The sequence below is a fragment of the Anthonomus grandis genome, chromosome 22 (assembly GCF_022605725.1).
Source record: "Anthonomus grandis grandis chromosome 22, icAntGran1.3, whole genome shotgun sequence".
NCBI classification, from domain to species: domain Eukaryota; kingdom Metazoa; phylum Arthropoda; class Insecta; order Coleoptera; family Curculionidae; genus Anthonomus; species Anthonomus grandis.
The window spans coordinates 9,035,820-9,056,040 of record NC_065567.1 but is presented as its reverse complement, the minus strand read 5'-3'; the positions used below and the strand labels follow the sequence as shown (position 1 = coordinate 9,056,040).

General features: G+C 32.5%; 1 protein-coding gene across 1 annotated transcript in view; it reads right to left on the bottom strand.

Annotated features, from left to right (window-relative positions):
* Positions 1 to 15,329, bottom strand: part of LOC126748998 (uncharacterized) — a 32,117-nt gene extending 16,788 nt beyond the window's left edge. Inside the window, exon 1 of the mRNA XM_050458590.1 lies at positions 14,765 to 15,329. Within this exon, the coding sequence (XP_050314547.1) occupies positions 14,765 to 14,951 (187 nt within the window). The 5' untranslated portion in view covers positions 14,952 to 15,329. The remainder of the gene's footprint in view (positions 1 to 14,764) is intronic.
* Positions 15,330 to 20,221: the final 4,892 nt, after the last annotated feature.

Sequence of the window (20,221 nt, the reverse complement as noted above, 5' to 3'; positions counted from 1 at the left end):
ACACATTGTCCGTACAATTCTTTTTTGAATAACAAATGTTCTTTTTATTGAGTCTGCATGAAATCCCAAACATTATGCCATAGGCTATACGTGAATGTACATATACATAATAAAACTGAATTATTGATTCCCTACTGATAATGTTGTAAATAGCGAAGTTTGTCGACGTTATCTTTTTACGTATTTCATCAACATGGCTTGGCCAATCTAAATTTTTGTGTAAAGTTAGACCCAAAAACTTAGTTTCATCCGATTCATATACAATAATCCCATCGATGTTTAGGGGCGTATCATTATCAATTATTTTCAAAGTCTGCGTTTTGTTTTGAAAATGAATGAATTTTGTTTTGCTTGAATTAAGGACTAACTGATTTTGCTCACACCACTTTTGCATCTGTAACGCTGTAGAGTTTGCAAGATCTAAGGCTATTTGACAGTTTTTGTGGGATATTACGCATGATTTATCATCGGCAGTACTGTATAACTGGGCTAGTACTGTATATGGTCCGCCAATGTCATCATTTAAGCTGTTGCAAAACACTAAAGAATAAAGAAAAGTGGGGAGGGGACAAAAGTGAGCCCTGTGGAGCACCGGTATCTACGTCTATAAAACGCGATTGGAATGTATAACAATACCGTTCTTGTCACCCTTCTCAACTGACTGAGGCCTGTGGCTCAGAAATGACATAATCCAATTAATTTCTTTGCCCTTTATTCCCGCAGAAATCAGAATTTTGATAAGACGGTCATGATCCATCATATTGAAGGCGTTGCTTAAGTCAAAATATATTCCCAAGGTCGTCATACCCGCGTCCAAGGCCTCAGTCAGTGCATTTATATGACTAAACAGTACAGTTTCAGTCGACCTATTACTTAGGAAGCCATGTTGAGTTGTACTAAAAATTGAGAGTTTATTTAGATATTTAAAAAGTCTATCATGGAATGCTCTTTCAAAGATCTTGGAAAATACCGACGGAACAGCTACTGGTCTATAATTACTCATATTATTTCTATCTCCTTTTTTATACATTTTGACAACCCTAGTTTTTTTTAGTATAGATGGAAATATTCCTTCTTGAAAAGACTGATTAATTAATATACAGATTGGTAGACAAATTGTGGGAGCGTCTTTCTTTAAAATGTTGCATGGTATCTCATCAATTCCTGCTGATTTCTTGGAACAAGTCTTATTAATTATATTGTAAACTTCATAGACATCTACTGGTTCTATGACAAAATTTTGTTTGTTTTTAGTGAGTTGGGTTTGTACAGGGTTGTGAATTTTTTCTGGTGTAGGAAGATCACAAAAGTGTCTATTAAACAACTCACATAGCTCATTAGCGTCAATGATTTGTTGGCCACTTATGTTTATTTCCAAGGAGGATGATTTATTACCACTTTCTTTTTTTAAAATATCCCATACACATTTGCTTTTATTTTCAGAATTTTTGATTTGAGAGTCATACAAAGTCAAAGTCAAAATATACTTTATTTGCTAAGTTTACAAACTTGTGCTAAAAGCTTTCTAATCCTAGAATTTATAATTCTAGTAATTATTTGGTTATACAGGATACAGGACAAAGAGCAGGTGGGGATTGGAAGAGATAAGTTGCCCACTTGACGAGTATTATGACTGGTGCAGGATGGTGGACTTACGGACTTATGTATGAGTGTTGCAGTTTCCAATATAAAGAGTGAGAAAACTGTTAAAATTCTTTCAGCTACAAAAAGAGGTTTACCAGATACTCTCAGACCAACACCACACAGATACCTTAATGCTTTTTTCTGAATAGTAAAAATTATGTTAAGGAGTCCCTTGGAGCACAAGCCCCAAAATTGCAACCCATAACGGATATGAGAGTCTATAAAGGCGAAATAAACTGAACGAGCAAACAACCCCCCCAACTCATGCCTGGCAACCCTGAAGAAGAAAGTTTAGCAGCGAGGCCCAAAACGTGGTTGTCAAACCTTAAACTCTCATCAATAAAGACGCTGAGAAATCGACAACAATCCCTACCATGTAGTGGGCTCTGCTCATCAAACAAAAAACCCTCTACATTACACTTAAAGCCCAGAACAAAAGTCTTATCAACATTGAATACAAGCTGATTGCAGATGTACCACTCTTTAATTTTGTGAAGATCCTCTACTATGAGAGATCTGACTACTTTTTGATCTTTGTTATGCCACAGAATTGTAGTATCATCGGCAAACTGAACCACTAGTCCATGCAGTGATAGAGAGCTTAAGTCATTAACGTATAATAAAAATAAAATAGGACCCAACACTGACCCTTGAGGTACACCACATTTAAGATGTGCTATCCCTGAGAAAAGTCCAGATGCAACCACCCTCTGGGTGCGGCCAGACAGGTATGCCTTCAATCACCCCAAAGCCACTCCCCTAAATCCGTAAAAATCAAGCTTTAACAGCAGTATTCCATGATCCACACAATCGAAGGCCTTGGACAGATCACAGAACACCGCTGCTGCAGACTCCTTGGAGTTCATAGATACTACACACTCTTCAAGAACCTGAAAATGGCATCCTGCGTGCCCTTAGATGACTGAAATCCATACTGATTAGGGGACAGCACATTGTATTTGGTCAAAAAAGAGACAATTCTCTTTTTTCAAGCCGCTCAAGAACCTTGGAGAGAGTAGACAAAATTGATATGGGACGGAAGTTAGAGGGTCGGTCCAAGCTACCACCCCTATGAAGAGGGATAATCATAGCTTCCTTTAAACAGGATGGGAACTCGCCCTGAAGAAATGACTGATTGTCCAAACCAAAGCACCTAAAGCGCTCGCAGGCAGAAGTGACAGCAGACGTGGAAAGATACCATCGGAACCCGAAGACCTATGATTCTTCAAGCACTGAATTGTTTCAAGGACCTGGGTGGCATCTACAGGGTGGAAAAAGAATGATTGGTTGATAGCATTCCGATTAAGATACTGCAATGGATCGCCGTCACTGGGAACTGCTTCCAGTAACTTCTCAGCAATATTAGAAAAATAGTCATTGAAATCATCAGGCCCCAAGTCCGATTCAACCAACCGCCGACGAGAAGACTGTCTACATTTGTTAATGATTAACCAACTTTCCTTCTGTCTGTTACCGGACGAACCTAAGCGCTCATTGTAATACAGTTCCTTTCTGACTTTTATCAGATGCCTATAACTTTTCCGATAATCCTGAAAATAAGACCTGATGAATTGATTGTCAATAGATTTGCGAAGTCTTGCTAAGCATCGCAAATTTTGGGCAGATGTTTTTAGTCCCGCGGTGATCCATGGTTTTCGTCTCTTGGATTTAAGTCTAACCAAGGGAAAGCAGATATTTATTTTATCATGTAATGTATAATGAAAGGAAGAAAATGGTCGTGGAGCAGCCCGAATTGCATTACAGTTAACAGACGAAATGGATTGAGAAAATAAATTCGAATTGTTCCCACTAAACACTCTCCCAATGCGGCGGCCAGATTTGTTTTTAAAGTCACCAGGGAATTGGACATACACCCCCTCGTGATCCGATATACCCACTGAGTGCACTGAACAGGTAACGCCGTCCAGATTACTGCAGAAATAATCAATAGTGGTCGATGAAGAGGACGTTATACGAGTGGGTGCATTACCATGCATGGTGAGTGCAAATGATTTGAAGATTCCATCAAGAGAAATTCTTTGCGGTAAGGAAACCCCTAAATAATAAATATTAAAATCTCCAGCCAAAATAACACGCGAGTGAATAGGGAGCTGGGACAGAAGACAATCTAACCTGTCAAGAAACAAACTGATATCCCCAGAGGGCGGGCGGTATATACAAATAACGTACATATTAAACAATTTACAAAAACACACTGAACACTCAAAAACCCGTTCAACTGAGGCATCACCAAACTTATCAACAGTACAGAAAAAGTTTTGAAAATGTCTCCTAATTAGAACAGCAGTCCCTCCATGCAGAGAGTTTTGTCTATAATAAACTGACAGTGGTACATACTCATCAATACAAAAACATTCATTAGCTCTAAGCCAATGTTCTGTTAATATAACAATGTCAGGAAAATTAAAATTAGCAAGCAGAAGTTGAAGCTCATCCACCTTATTCCGAAGGGATTGAATATTTAATAAAAATGCACTACAATGCTTTAATTTTGATATTTATATAACATTTCTTATTATTTAGGATTTGTGCTTTATACTCCTTTCTTTTTTCAATATATTTTTTGTTTATTTCAGCATTATTTGCATTTTTTTTTAACCAATGAAGATCTTTTATTTGTTCAGAAAGCTACAATACCTTCTCATCAATCCACTTTTTTTTTGGTATTTTTTATTAAATTTTTTGTTTTTTTTTTTGGAAAAGCTAAGTAATGGATAAAGATATCAAAAAATGATGTAAACATGTCATTTGTGCTGGTATGGCTATATCATTCCAGGGTTCTTTAGTTTTAGTACTTCTTTAGTAGTTCTGGTTGACTTTGCTACAGCTTTTCCTTGAAACTGAAGGGTTTCTTGTGGCTAACCAAGATCAAGTAATACCAACAAGAAATTATTTAAAGTTTGTCGTAGGTGACTCGACGGTACAAAGTGATGGAGGTATGGATGTGAGACAATGGACTCCATTGTCTCATGTCACCGGTGAAAGTCAAACTTTAGCACCAACAGAATATAAAGAATGGCATGATTTAGTTGAAAAGATACTGCATCAAGAGCTCACAGAAAAATTAAACCTCTTATCAGCAGCTAAGGTACTATATTATAACTATACGCCAGAACCAGTTCTTGAAAATGAGCAACACAAATTGTATTGGGATCACACTGTACTTACAGACCAATGAGTAAGTAAAAATAGACCTGACCTAATACTAATTGATAAAATTTCTAGGAAGACAACCCTTATTGTTGTAGCTATTCCTAATAATAACAAACTAAGAGCGAAATAAAATGAAAAGATTATTAAGTACAGGGATCTAGAACACCACGAAGACGGGATACGAGAAAAGTACGGACAGTTCCCATTATTGTGTCAACAACAGGAGTGATACCAGAGAGCTTAATCAAAAACATAAAACTGCTCAACCTTAAGGAAAGCATCTATAAGGTAATGCAGAAGTCGACGGTATTATCCAACTAGTTTAAGAAACATATGTAATTTTAGTTTGGGTGTATTATTATGTGTAAATAAAGGTAACAAACAGAGTCAGAGCTTCATCCTTCTGATATCAGGGATAAATGAATGTTCCCCCCTCCCCAGGGATACATTATTTTATTGCTGTTTGGCATAATAATAATAATAATAATAATAATAATAATAATAATAATAATAATAATAATAATAATAATAGTAATAATAATAATAGTAATAATAATAATAATATCCTTTATTTGCCAAAAAAGTCGTGTACAGAGATGTACACGACTTTGTATGACAAAGCAACGTCATACAAAGCAAGATTTAGCTCCCATAGCATACATTGATTTTTCGTATCTAGAATTAGATCGAAAAAATTATATTAATTATAAAGTTTTTATATTTCATGGTTCAGGCATGTTTTATGACTGTACAGTTTTAGATATATCTTTGTACTGATGAAAATCCAATAGCAGGAGTTTGTATTTATTTTATTGTTGCAGATAATTTTAACATATTATATTTATTTTGTAATTAACCAACTTTTTTTATACTTCCTAGACTAGTAGTACAGAGTAGTCTAATATTACAAAGTATATCATTTATTCATATTTATTGTTTTAGAATCCTCAAAAAAGTTAACATAATATTTATTTTCAAATATTACAATTTTTTTTGTGTTATTTCTAGTGGAGATAAATTAGTACTGGTAGCTGCCCTCAACATACATATGCCACAACAATTATAGATTGTTGAAAAAAACACTCCTAAGTACTTTATATTATTGATAGCACTAATTTTTGTACCACACAAGTTTGATTATGAGAAGAATTATTCTCATGTATTTTTATTTCATTTATATTTGGTAAACCAGCCCTAGTCATGGAATAACATATAAAATGCGTCAACTGAGAGACAACAAACTCAAATTCAATTCATCCTATTTAATGATATTAATAACTGCTTCAGCCTGCATAAATAATTCCAATCCAAGATTTTTCTTTTATGACAACCGCTGTATCATCAGCACACCACAGTGTCACAGGATTAAATAAAGAAAATGCCATCCATATCTAACATAAACAGTATATGTAGGTCCTAAGACTGTACACTGGGGCACGCCACATCTTACAGGACAAGGGGTGCTTAAAGAGTTTTCAATTTTAACTGTCAAAACAACCAGGTGTAGACTAGTACAACTATATAGCAATACTTTGCCCGATATGTTTTATAAATGCATTTGAAATTGTGAATGCAGGTAATCTGCATCTCTTATGTTGCTTGGTAATTCATTACATTGATTTAATCCTTTACAAAACAAATTGTTCTAAGAAAACATGATTTGAAACCTTCTGTAAATAAAATTAATTCCAAGACTGGTATTATATGCATGTCTCTGAAAAATGTACTTTTTTAATTGTGTTGCGTGTTATGTATCAATAAAGCTATTTTTGACTTTGACTTTTCAGCCACATATAAAAATCAAAATAAAAATAATAAAACATCTTTTATTAACAGAAATGGCAAAAGGTAATAGATCCGCAGAGTGGTTTTTAACAACTACCAATAAAGATTTAGCCATTAGGCAATAACAAATAAAATGTCCACTTTCAAATATACTGATAAGCTTACCACTCCTGATATTTTAGTTTCTTATTAAAACAGGGACAGCTTAATGTTTTAAGATTCTCAGGTCTTTTGTTATATAAACTAGCTACCTGATATATGAAACACAACTTGAAAAACTCTGTATTATGCCTGGGAATATTCAAACTATTTTTCCCCTGATATTTACTTCATGGCATTCACCACAAAGCTTGAAAAATTCTGCTAAATAATTTGGTTTAACTGAGATAGTGATTTTATGCACTATGGATCCCATATGCACTAATTGCTGTTGCTTTATGTTGGTTTTGAAAAGCTCCACATGCTGAATGATATGCTCTCTAAGAGGTACACATCTGACATATCTGGCACAGCTGTTTTGAAATTTTGTAATTTAAATTGATTATATTCTGTGAGATATGGTCCATAGACAGTGTCTAGGTAATTAGGAATTGAAAGAATTAGAGCTTCTGTAAGTCTTTTTTTGGTTTCTTTAGGGAGGATGTATTTGTATTTGTGAATTGATTTTTATTTAAAATAGGCCTGTCTACATACATTATTAATATGAAAATCAAATTTCAATGGTTGGTCCATGTATAACCTAAGATTTTTTACTTTTTCCTGACAGTCAACCACACTCCCATTAACATGTATAATAAGATTGTCAGTTTCTATATTGATTTTAAAAAAAATAAAATTGCTTGTGTATTTGAGCGTTAATCAACAAAGAGTTATGCCCAATTAGAAATGTTGCTTAAGTCATCATTCATTTTTGTAATCGCTCTGATCAGATATTAAGGTTCACTTAAATGGAGATATATCTGAATATCATCAGCATACAGGGAATTATTTATAACATATTTCAATATCAGAGGTGAAAACTGAAAACAAAAGAGGACCAAGAGGTACCCCTGCCTTCACCAGCTGAAAATTGGACATAAGCAGATTACCCAGTTCATCATGCAGACGAACAGCCTGGCTTCTCTTTGTTAAGTAACTCTCAAAAAAACTATTATACTCGAAATTTTAATTTTGCCAGTAGAAGATTTATATAGAGTGAATCAATGGTTTTTGACATATTATTATCAATTAATACAGTGGGGCAGCATATACTTAGTTTGCTTAACAAAATTGCGTGATTGACGCGGAAAAAGCTTTACTGAAGTCCGTATACACCGCATGTACATGACAACCCTCCTCAAAAGACTGGATAACAAACTCAGTAAAAGTGCGAACATTCAGCTCAGTAGACTGCCCTGACATAAAACCAAATTGTATGTCATTAGTTACAACACCAAGATGACACACCAAAAATCCATAAACAATCCTCTCAAAAAGCTTTGGGATAGAACTAAGGACACTTATTGGTCTATAATTCTTGACCTGAGTACTGCCACCAGACTTTAAGATGGACGTCGCAAAGCTCAAAGGGAAAACACCTGTCTTTAGGGATAAATTGAATAATATTAACAAAGGTCTTGAGATAATAAAGCTGCAATGCTTTAAGAAGATAGGAGGCAACCCATCGAGGCCAGGGCCCCTGCAAGCATCCAATGTACTCAGGTCAGAATAAATTTCAGAGATTGTTATGCTTAACTTAAAAGCATACAAATTATTTGTAACCTGATTTACAGATACTGAATTGTTCCAGTTAGGTGGTGCATTGCTATACATTTCATAAAAATACTTAAAGATATTAAAAAAACCAGAAGAGCATTTAATGTTTTCGTAAAATATCTCTTGAGGGGCTGCACACATTTTCAAATTTTGCAGATTATTCCCATGAGATTGCTCTGAAAGAAACACATATTCATCATCGAAGAAAGAAAGAAAGAAAGAAAATGTGCTATATTATGTAAGACAAAACAAAATCTTGTGTACAAGCATCCTAAAAAATTCCAAATTCACTTTAAATTTTAAATTTCAAATTTCAAACAAACATAACATCTAAAACATTTTACCATAAAATTTACACACATTACCAAAATTAATTATAACAAAACAGATTGAAAAAATTTAAAAAAAGCATCTTTTTGATAAATTTGATTAAAAAATAAGTAAAGCTGTCAATAAAACAGAATTTAGAGGAAGTAAATTAAAATATTTAATAGGAAACAAAACTAAAACACTAAAATGATGTCAGAGCACAGGTCAAAAGGTATCATTAAAAAAATCATCAAGGCTATAATATGCCCTGGATAATAAAAGTGATTTTAATTTCTTTTTGAAGTTCTTAACTTCTAAAATTTGTCTGATACATAGAGGAACATGATTGTAAATTTTTTGCTAAGGTATATAAGTGAGTTCTTGGTGAGGGAAGTTGTAGGGATTGGTAAGGAAAAATTGTTAATTTGTTGAAGGCGACCATCAATTGTAATACCAAGGAACTTACAGCTTTCTTTGTATTGCAAGGGGGAGTTTTCACTAAACATAAGGCCCTGAATGTCACATTTAAATCCCATAATAAAGGTTTTGCCCACATTAAATACAAGCCTGTTTGCAGCACACCACTCCGATAAAATCTTAAGATCCTTAAAAACCTGGGCTCTAACATTATCAGAATCTCTATGATTCCATAAAATGGTGGTATCATCAGCAAACTGAACCACTTTGCCCTGCAGTTTTAATGAACCCAAATCATTTACATAGAGCAAAAATAATAGTGGTCCTAACACTGAACCCTGAGGTACTCCAGTTTTAAGGGATCTGGAATCGGATAAACATCCAGATACTGTAACTCTTTGGGTACGATTAGACAGATAGGATTCCAGCCATTGCAATGCCACACCTCTAAAGCCATAATTATTGAGCTTAGACAGCAGTATTCCATGATCTACACAATCAAATGCCTTGGATAAATCGCAAAACACTGCCGCCGCGGACTCTCCAGAATTTAAGGACACATAGACACTCTCCAAAAAGCCGAAAACAGCGTCATGAGTTCCTTTTCCCATTTGAAATCCAAACTGATTTGCAGATAAAATGCAATTTTGTTGCAAAAAAGACAAAATTCTGATTTATGCAAGTTTTTCAACTATCTTGGAGAGGGTAGATAATATAGAAATTGGACGGAAATTACAAGGCTCATTCAAATCTCCACCCTTATAAAGAGGGATAACCACTGCCTCTTTCAAACATGCTAGAAAGATGCCATTATGAAAGGAATTGTTTATGGTAGAAGCTAAGGCATTCAATGCTGAGTCAGGCAAAAGGAGTAGTAATTTTGATGATATTCCATCAGCTCCAGCTGATTAATGGTTTTTTAAGCTTTTAATTGCATCTTTAACATCAGTAAGGCTAACAGGATAAAAGAAAAAAGAATTTTGAACTGACACTTGTTGAATATAATGCAAAGGATCAATATTAGTATTCACATCCTTGAGCAACAAATGAGGAATATTACAGTAATAATCATTTAAACTATTTGGTCTTACTTCTGGTTCTGAAACTTTCTTGTGAGAATGCCTGAAGTCATTTATAATTGACCAACATTCATTCAACAACATAGAACAGTGTTTTTTTTAAATTTTACATCTTGACTGTACTGCCGTCATAGTGAAAAAAACTGTATCTCAGTTTTGTCAAAATTGAGATTTTTGTATTTTTGAATTTTAGTACAGAAAAAAAATTTTGAAAATAGTAATTTTGCACGTTTTTATATTTAGGATAAGCGTTACTTGCTAAAAAGACCGTAATTAGACATTTCCTAAACATAAACACCATAACTCTTCAAAATATGTCAATATTACTTGACATTAAGACCGTATTGATTCAATCAAACAGCAAACAGATCAAGGGCAGAAAGGATGGTACTGCAAATCTTGGAAAATAATCGACCATTAGGACAAGAATCTAGAAATAGTTTAAACGACTCAACTAGTTTAAATGACAGTTTGATAATAACAGAAAACATGATTATTTTGGATGAAAACTTACATCCCTTAATTACGGACAGTTTTGTAGAGGAAAATGTAAATTTATTGGATATGAATGATATGTGTCAAATTTTGGATATAGCCCAATCAAAGAAAAAACAAGGTAAATATTGATTTATTTTAATTTATTTTTTATGTTATAATCCCAAGGTCTATGACTTTCAGGATTTTTCAAATGTTGTCCAAAATTGCACAAAGAATAATTCCATAAATGTCAAAGAGTTAACCTATACTGATTTTAAACACTGGCCAAATTTCACTACTATCAGCTCAATAAAGTTAATAAAGATTGTCCACTCCTAAAAGATATTGTTTTGATAGAAGTGAGGAGAGGATCCACTTAATTATTTTACAAAAAGTGCTTTAAAGAAACGGATTTCTTCTTCAAAGAACTCCATTTATCCTCAAAAAAGAATTTTTTGGCTCAAGCCCAGGACCCCAAAAGTTACACGGCAAATCGAGGCATTTCGTCTGAGAGAAAAAAGAAGATTCTAAGCAACTTATCCCGTATTATTCCAAGTCAAAAATTGCATTTTTGCTTGCAAAGCAATGCTGTTGATCTAATTAACAATATTGAAGATAATAAGAATAATATAAATTTCAAATTCAAATAGTTTATTGTCCAACAGGAAAATTCCCAATTACAAGACAATCGAAATAATTAAAATTAAAACAGTACAAGTTATAAGCACCTTAAATAAGTAGTACAAAAAAAATAATATAAGATCCAATATAATCCCAGTGATAACAAAATTTAAAATTTAAAACAATAGCATAATTGTAAGAATATAAGACACACTAACCAAATGATAACAATCACAGAAAAATAATCAGGTATCATTCAAATTAAGAGAGGAACACATCCTTTTTTTAAACACATATTCAGTGCTGCTAAAGATGTCGACATCTATAGCATTCATCTGATTATACCATGTACAAGCATGGCACAGTGGAGCCTTGCTGGACAGATTTGTTAAGTTAAGAGAGGGATAAAATATATGGTGCCTCCTTGTATTGGCAGGAGGAACAAATAGAGGTAGCCTCTCTAAGAGCTCAGAACAATCAATTTTATTATTGCAAAGTTTATATAAAAATATCTGACTAGAGAGAATAGTATTTTGCTTTAGTGACAAATAGTTGAATCTATTCAGCAGGTACTCCTGTTCCACACCTCTTACTGGATATACTCCATCCAACTTAACAGAAAGTAACTGAGAAGGAAACACATATTTTTTTTCTACATAATTTCATATAACAACAAGTCATTTGTTTAACTTCTACTTTGTTTCTACATTTAAACATTAAAACTTTAAAATTACATAAACTGTCTTTTATTTTATTATATTTTGTAATAGATCCCAGTTTATTATTTTTTTTGTTTTTTAAAATAATAGATACTAAATTTACGCTATACAGTCTTTATAGCTAGTAGACTACATTTTTAATATGCTGACTCGAATCGTATGTCAACATACGGTTTTTTTGCCTAGTATAAAAATATTTTACACAAGAATAAATTCACATATCTTACTCATATTCACATATTATTTATTTATTTATTAACGGAATCCATTTACAAAAGTGTTACATAGCATACCCATACTAACATATATATTCAGATACAAAACTATCTATAAATCAGTGAAAAGTGTTAATTAAAGCCCCTATGAAATAATATTCTTTAACTGCCCCTTAAAAGATGTTATCCTAGAGTCAAAAAAGTTTATCTGTCCTGAGAGACCATTAGCACTTCGAGCCATTCGTGTAATTGGCTCTTTAATGCCATAATTGGTATGGTGGAATAGGACTGAAAATATTTCTGATTGTCTATTCAATCTGGAAGGCACCCTAAGTTTAGAAAGAGACAATAACTCGGGACAATCTATAGTAGCATTTAAAACCTTATGCATAAAACATAAGTCGAGTAATGTTCTTCGTGACTCTAATGTGGGTAAGTTCAGGTTATCCCTGACCCACTGATAGTAATACTCCTGTCTCCTGTTACCACATCTAAAAGCCGCCACCCTTAAAAATTTATTTTGAGTTTTTTCAATCTGCTCAATGTAGCAGTTATATGATGGGGACCACACAATTGAGCCATACTCCAAGATGGGCCTAACAAGAGAGCAATAAAGTAATCTAAAAGTAAACAAAGACAAATCAGTTGTAGACCTTTGGATAAAACCCAGCATTTTCATTGCCCTACCAGTCACCTGATTGATGTGACTTTTAAAAGACAACCTGGAGTCAATAAATAGTCAATATATATATAATAAGTCAGAAACCTCTGTTTTGACACCAATTGCTACATTATTTATTTTATAAAGAAAAGCAATAGGGTTTCTTTGCTTAGAAAAAGTAATCTTATGGCACTTATTGATATTAATGGACATTCTATTCAAGTGGCAACAATCAAAGAACAAATTGAGGTCTTTTTGCAGGAGCACAGCATCAGAAAGGGATGTGATAAGCCTAAATAGCTTCACATCATCAGCAAACATTAGCACACAACAATTTTCAAGTTTCCAAACTAAATCAATCAAAAAGAGGCATATACATATTCCATACACAAAATTTTGATCATTTTGAATAGAATAACTAAAAATACTTATAGTTACGTACAACATAATTCCTATAAAGCTTTTAAAACTACAAAATAACTCGAATTAAAAGCCTACAATTTCAAATGTCATTTTCTCCAAAGTAACTTTTTTGGAGATACGGTATTTTTAACAAGGACGGCAGTGTAGAACAGAAAAAGCATGATAATCGGCATGTAATTGTGAGTTCAAAAATCTCTTGTATGCCCTCTTCTTTGCAACTATTAACCCTTTCAACTCTGATAAACGCCAATATGGAAATTTTGTAGCGGAATATTTCTTTAAAGGAATAAAGCAGTTCATACATAAAAACATAATTTCATAGACTACATTTAACATATCAAAGCTAAATTCTTTAACAATGTATCCCAGTCAAACTGCCATAGGAAATCCAAATAGCATCCCAGTCAGGCATATCAACTTTTTCTTCATTGGTAAACATTTCAAATATTAGCGAATTTATTTAAATAACAAATAATGATTACACTTAACAAGATGTCATGTATTATATCAATATTATATCAAAATCATATGAAAAATAATTGAAGAACTCAAAAAGTCAAAATGCAGCCTATTCAAGAACTCAAAGCCTTCTATGCTATTGTCATTAATTAAAAGCCTTTTTTTATGTGGCTTAGTTTTTTTCTTCTTAGGGCCTAATTTATAAACCGATTTAAAAAATAATCATATTAAATTGTTGGGAAAAAGATACCGCATTTCAAAAGTGGTTGTTCCCAATAATGTGCTATAAAATAAAATATAAGAAAATAAAATGAATGCAAAAATTAATAGTTTGGACATTTTAAATAGGAGTGTAACAGATTCAAGTCATAAAATGCAACGAAAACTATTTTTCCAAGATTACTTGATGAAAAACTTTCAAAGCATTCATGGCACCCTATGTTAGGATTTAAAAAAATTTGATTTTCTATGAATATAAAACAAAAAGTAGCAATTAGAGTATCATTGTTTCCAGAATAAAAATTGGTTTTTAACCTCCTTTTTGCTATTTTTATCAATAGTGAGATAGTTCTAGTAAACAGTGGCAAATAAATGATTTATTATTATTATTTTTTTTTTTTTTTTCTGAAAAGGTGCCAAACTTCCAATACAAATGTTTTGAAGTTTTTACCTTTACATGCAATGTGTCATAAATATTATCCTATATCAGGGAATGTGGATCTATTTCCTGAATCCTTGGCTAGTTTAAGAAACAAGATATAAGAAATGGGTTATTTAGTATATAGTTACTTATTGCTAATAGAAATTGTTTGTTGCTAATCTGTCATCATGACTGGATTCTCATTGGCATATATTGTAATTTTGTTTTTATTTCATATTGCAATATAAAAGGGTTTGTACCTGTAAGGTAGTGTTTAAAATAATAAATAAAATGTGTTTCAGTTGCCTAACACATATTTTTGGTGACAACCCCCACTGTTGTTTATTTGTAGGGTGATGTTTACAAATAAGAGGCAAATTACTTACTGTTGACATTGGAATGCAAATGAAGTAAGTCCTCAATGTGGAAAGCTCTTTTTTCCACACCACAAACACATTTAGACTTTAGCAAGTCACAGGTAACGCATGTTTCATTAGATCCCGAATGTCCCTTTTGTTTATTGAAGAAAACGCTACTATCATCATCTCCACTAGTATCCTCGTTAGACGCCATAATTTAATCTAGCAAAGCCCGGGCCCGCACTTATTTCACTGTAATCACATGATAAAACTTAAGATTGTTTTTCACATACACACAAAATTTCTTTTCTCATAATCCAAAGTTAGGGCAGTTGTCTCAGTTTTTCGCAAAAAAAATAGAGAATTCGATTATTTGTAATTTTCGCACTTGGGTCGCAATGCTTAGACCGGCCATCAGTGATCATTCTACTCAATACAGTGGCGTACACTAAGAATTTTTTAAATTTCCGGCAACAATTAAACTTTTCGAACATGAAAATTAGTTCTTAACAAGCTTATTTAAATTAACAGTTACTCCTTTCTAAGAAAAAATCCTTCAGAGTCTTATTCAAATTAATCAAAGCTTAACTAGTTTTTTTTAACTATAGCAATTAAACCTGTGATGCAACTATTATATCTACGCCTTTGGTAGTGGTCCGTGTTTTGTATATTGTATACAGTTTCTGACACTATTGACAGAAGGTATATTGGGAGGTGGTAGTGGATAGGTTAATACTTCAAATCCTTTCCAAGCGTTAATGGTAAAAACCAACAGTTACTGTCAAAAATGTCATATGACGTCACGGTTAAGAATATCGCTTAGATGGGATGTTTTAATATTGCGGTCGATCGGTTAATTGTTTACATGTATGTCTATATATTTGTGTTCTGTTATGTATATTCTGTGTTAAACCAAAAGTAAATACCGCTTCATACCAGCGACATTTGGTATTTACCACCGGTATGAAGGTTGAATGCGGCGGGCACAGAACACAAATATAGAGAAATGCGTGTTGCCTAATAAACAGACAGAAATTCTGTTGACAGCTTTATTGACAAAGTCGGGAGCAACCATCTTGGGTGGCGTGTGGCGGGAAATTGAAGCCTGATCTATTATGCGTGCACGAACTTAATAAATGTACCTGGACTGCCAATTCAATGAAAAGTAAATGACAACTACTAGGGGCTATATTTGTGTTCTGTGACTAGGGGGCCGCCAATTTCCGTGGTTGTGTCCTTTCGATGTTGGTCGCTCAATTCACAGGACAAATTTTAGTTGTGCCAATTGTAGGGAAACAAAACAATTAAAGTTTTTGAGAGGTTATGTTTACAAAAATACAAAATAGAAAATTACATACAGGTAAGAATTTAAGATAGTTGCGTTAGATCTCTGATATTTCTTGTACTTTAAGAATTTCGTCTAAATTTATCAAAGAAAATAATCCTCACCTAAAATGAGACAAAGTTTCAATTAACTTGGAATAGATGCATGCACTTTAAAATATTTGTTTTATTATTTTGATAATCTTGTTCCTTATAATTCTATACTTAAAGTTGAATCTTATAAATCCTAATACCATGAAAATGATGATCTTCATTTAAATTTTTGCTTGTATTTACTTAACAAATTCAGTTAAAAACACTTTTATTTTCTTTCTATTTTTACTATTACGAGTTTTACTTTCCCTCCATGTACCGGGTGATCAGTTAAGGGTAGCGAGCGGCCACATCTCATAAGATATTGGTCGTATAGATTTGAGAAAAAAAAATCATGATAAAAGTCGCCAAGAGAAATTGCTGGAAATTATTTTCGAGTTTGTCAAACGTCCGCTAGAGGGCGTAACAGCCAACACCAAGTAGAAAAATGGGATTTTTATAGAATTTTGTCTAATGAAAGTATATCGGTAATATCATTATCATATTTACTGACCATTTCCCTACATTTTTTATTTAAAACGTTTTATTCTATCTATCAAAATAAAGCGGTGGGGCAAGTTCAATTGTTTTTTTAGATAAACCAAGATTTCTCCCGTTTCTTTTGACCGATTTTAGCAGACTTAGGCTCATATAAAAGAGCATAATTTGCACTACAAAATGCTTATTTGGTTTTGAATTTTTGACTTTTGCTGTCGCCGCTAGATGGCGATAACTCAAATGGTAGCACATTTTTGAGTTTTTTTCAAAAAAAAATAAATGTAATGGAATATTAATTTTTATATATTTCAAAAGAGAATACATTTCTCTATAATTTAGTGACAATAGTTTATTGTCTACCTTTTTTTAAACCGTTGATATTGATCAAAATATAATTTTATTACATTAAAAAATGGCACGCCACTGTTTTTTATCAAAATAAAAATCAGTTTTGTAATCTCTTATAGGTTACTAAGAAAAAGAACCTCCTGACTTTTTTTCAAAAAAAAATTTCAATCAAATTCAATCATTTAAAAAAAAAATTTCAGAAAAAATCGTCTTAATAAAACTGTCCAACAACAGCAGGTGCAATAACACTAAAAACAAGAACACAGAACTTAAAAATAAACGTAAAAAATAAATTAATAGTTTTATCGTAAATGTTCAAAATGTTGTTCGTTATTTTGAATGCACTGGTTTAATCTCTTCTGGGTGGAGTTGACAGCTGACTCAATTTCCGCTCTTGGTATACTGTTTTTCGCATTTTGAATTCGGACTATCATGTCTTCTCGAGTACATAATCATCTAATAAATCTCGAACTACATATAGCAGGAGACAGGTAAATTTAAATTATTACATATCTAAATGTTTTCTAAAAATGTTGAGGTGCATCTTGGATGTATTATAATTTTCTAGGGAATAATTATAGATTTAGTCCTATTTTCGACATATCTATGTCACTGTTCTCAATTGAAGTTTTTTTTTACAATTCAGCTTTAATTCCTGGACCTCCACTGGGAAACTGTCCAGTATTTTGTGCGTAAGATATTCCTAATATACAAACAAACTTTATGCACTATAATTAAAATATACAAACTAAATTATAGTTTGTATATTAAGAATTGCCCAGACAGTCACAGAAATTATTGATTTTTTAAACTTCCATCGAATCCATCCTTACAAAAATCTTGGAGCAAGATCTGTCATGTAGTCCGACTAAAAATGTCACCAATTATCGAGTTTCCTCCAAACATTTTCCTGGTTCTGATTTTAACAACCCTGATAATCCTGTGCAACTTAGGTGGGATGCTGGAGTAGGAATTATATTCACATGGATTAGAAACACAACACCTATTTATATACCCGCAACAATTCCATTTTTACATAAAAGGTCTTATTAATATTACCCTTTACAGTATTTAATTATATAACTAATATATTGTAACTACTTATAATTGATTTTAAAATAAAATATTAAAGACAATTTAGTTTTGTTGTTTTTATTTAAAATTTGCTCCCATACCTAATGCTAATTCATAATTCTTTATAAGTGTCTATATCTAAATATTTGAAATGACCTAAATAAGTAGTATCTTGAGAACTAAATTTAAATTAAATAATATTTTAGTTGATGTGTTAATTCTTGAATAAAGTGATGAGGGATGTCTGAGATGCAATATTTATTTTTTTCCCCAACAATTAAAATTAACAATTTTGATTAAATGTGGGTATTTTTAAACTAATAAGCGTATTGTTAATTTTAAAATAAAATAAAATTCTATTTATTTATATCTCTCATCAATTGTCAGTTAACGAATCAACTTCTGTAATTCTGCAAATTACTTTAAATTTAAATATCGCGCAATAGATCAGACTTAAATTTTACGCCACCCAAGATGGTTGCCCCCGTCTTTGTCACCAACGTCAATAAAGCTGTCAACAGAATTTCTGTGTTCATTAGACAAAACGCATTTCTCTATATTTGTGTTCTGTGGTATTTACCAAGAGACGTCACCGGTTTAACCGCCAGTAACCCGAGAAAAGTTATAGCGGTGGACAGCTGACAAATAAAAAGAATCGAGAACGTATCGTATAAACAAACAAAAACCAAAGTTCATACAAACACACATTGACATAATTGAATGGACTGGTCGTCAAAATATATATTAGCGGTCTCGGGAGATATGTGAAAGTCAAAGGGAAGTTATACTTTTGGGCAAATGTCTGCCCTTTATAAACGTTTTCAGGGCGAAATTAATTAGTATTTTGTTGCGATCTACGAGAACGCAACAAAAACAAACGGGTCTATATTGTTAACAAAAATTACAATATAACAATCAATGGCATAGGATTCCAAGTAAATTCCTGTAAATGAGGAGAACGAAATATCTACAAAATTACATTATTGTAAGTCATACAATTGGGTACAATGGGGTACAAATACAAACAGGTGCTACATAATGCAAAATTAATATAAATGATAAATCAAATTTTATCTAAATAACAAAATACATAGTTATCACGAACTTAATAAATATACCTGCTATCACGAACTTATAATCATACCTGGACTGCCAATTCAATGAAAAGTAAATGACCACTACTAGGGGGCCGCCATTTTGCGTGATTGTGTCCTTTCGATGTTGGTCACTCTGACAAATTTTAGTTGTGCCAACAGTAGGGAAACAAAACAATTAAAGTTTTTGAGAGGTTATGTTTACAAAAATACAAAATAGAAAGTTACATATAGGTAAGAATTTAAGATAGTTGCGTTAGATGTGATTTTTCTAGTACTTAAGAATTTTGTTAAAATTTATAAAAGAAAGTAATCCTCACCTAAAATGAGACAAAGTTTCAATCAACTTGGAATAGATGCATGCACTTTAAAATATTTGTTTTATTATTCTGATAATCTTGAATCTTATAAATCCTAATACCATGAAAATCATAATATTCATTTAAATTTTTGCTTGTATTTACTTAACAAATTCAGTTAAAAACACTTATTTTCTTTATATTTTTACTATTACGAGTTTTACTTTCCTTCCATGTACAGTGTTTCCAGATTAATAGGTACAACCATCTATAAAAATCAAAATATAGATGATTTTATGAGGGTTTGTAATTATAAAAGGTTTATATAGTAAAAATATATTATTCTGTCAACAACTCAATATATTATTCTATTATAAACAACACAGACGGACAATTCACAATAATTCGGTTTTGAGAAACTGAACCAAATACCTTTAAATAAAGATGGAGAAAGATACATCGCCTGTTCCAGACGATATACCCAAGCGTCGTTTACAAATCGTCAAAAACTAGGCAATCCGCTATACTCACACGTCAAATGTCAACTTCATTACCGTGTTATTTAATATATTTTTTGTTGGCAACACTAAAAATTTTCAGAGTGACCAACATCAAAAGGACACAACCACTATAAAAATGGCGGCCAGCAGGCAGTGGTCATTTTTGGGTATCGTGGCCATATGCATTAGCAGTCCAGGTATATTTATAAGTTCGTGCTTTTGACGTGTATAGCGGATTGCCTAGTTTTTGGCGAT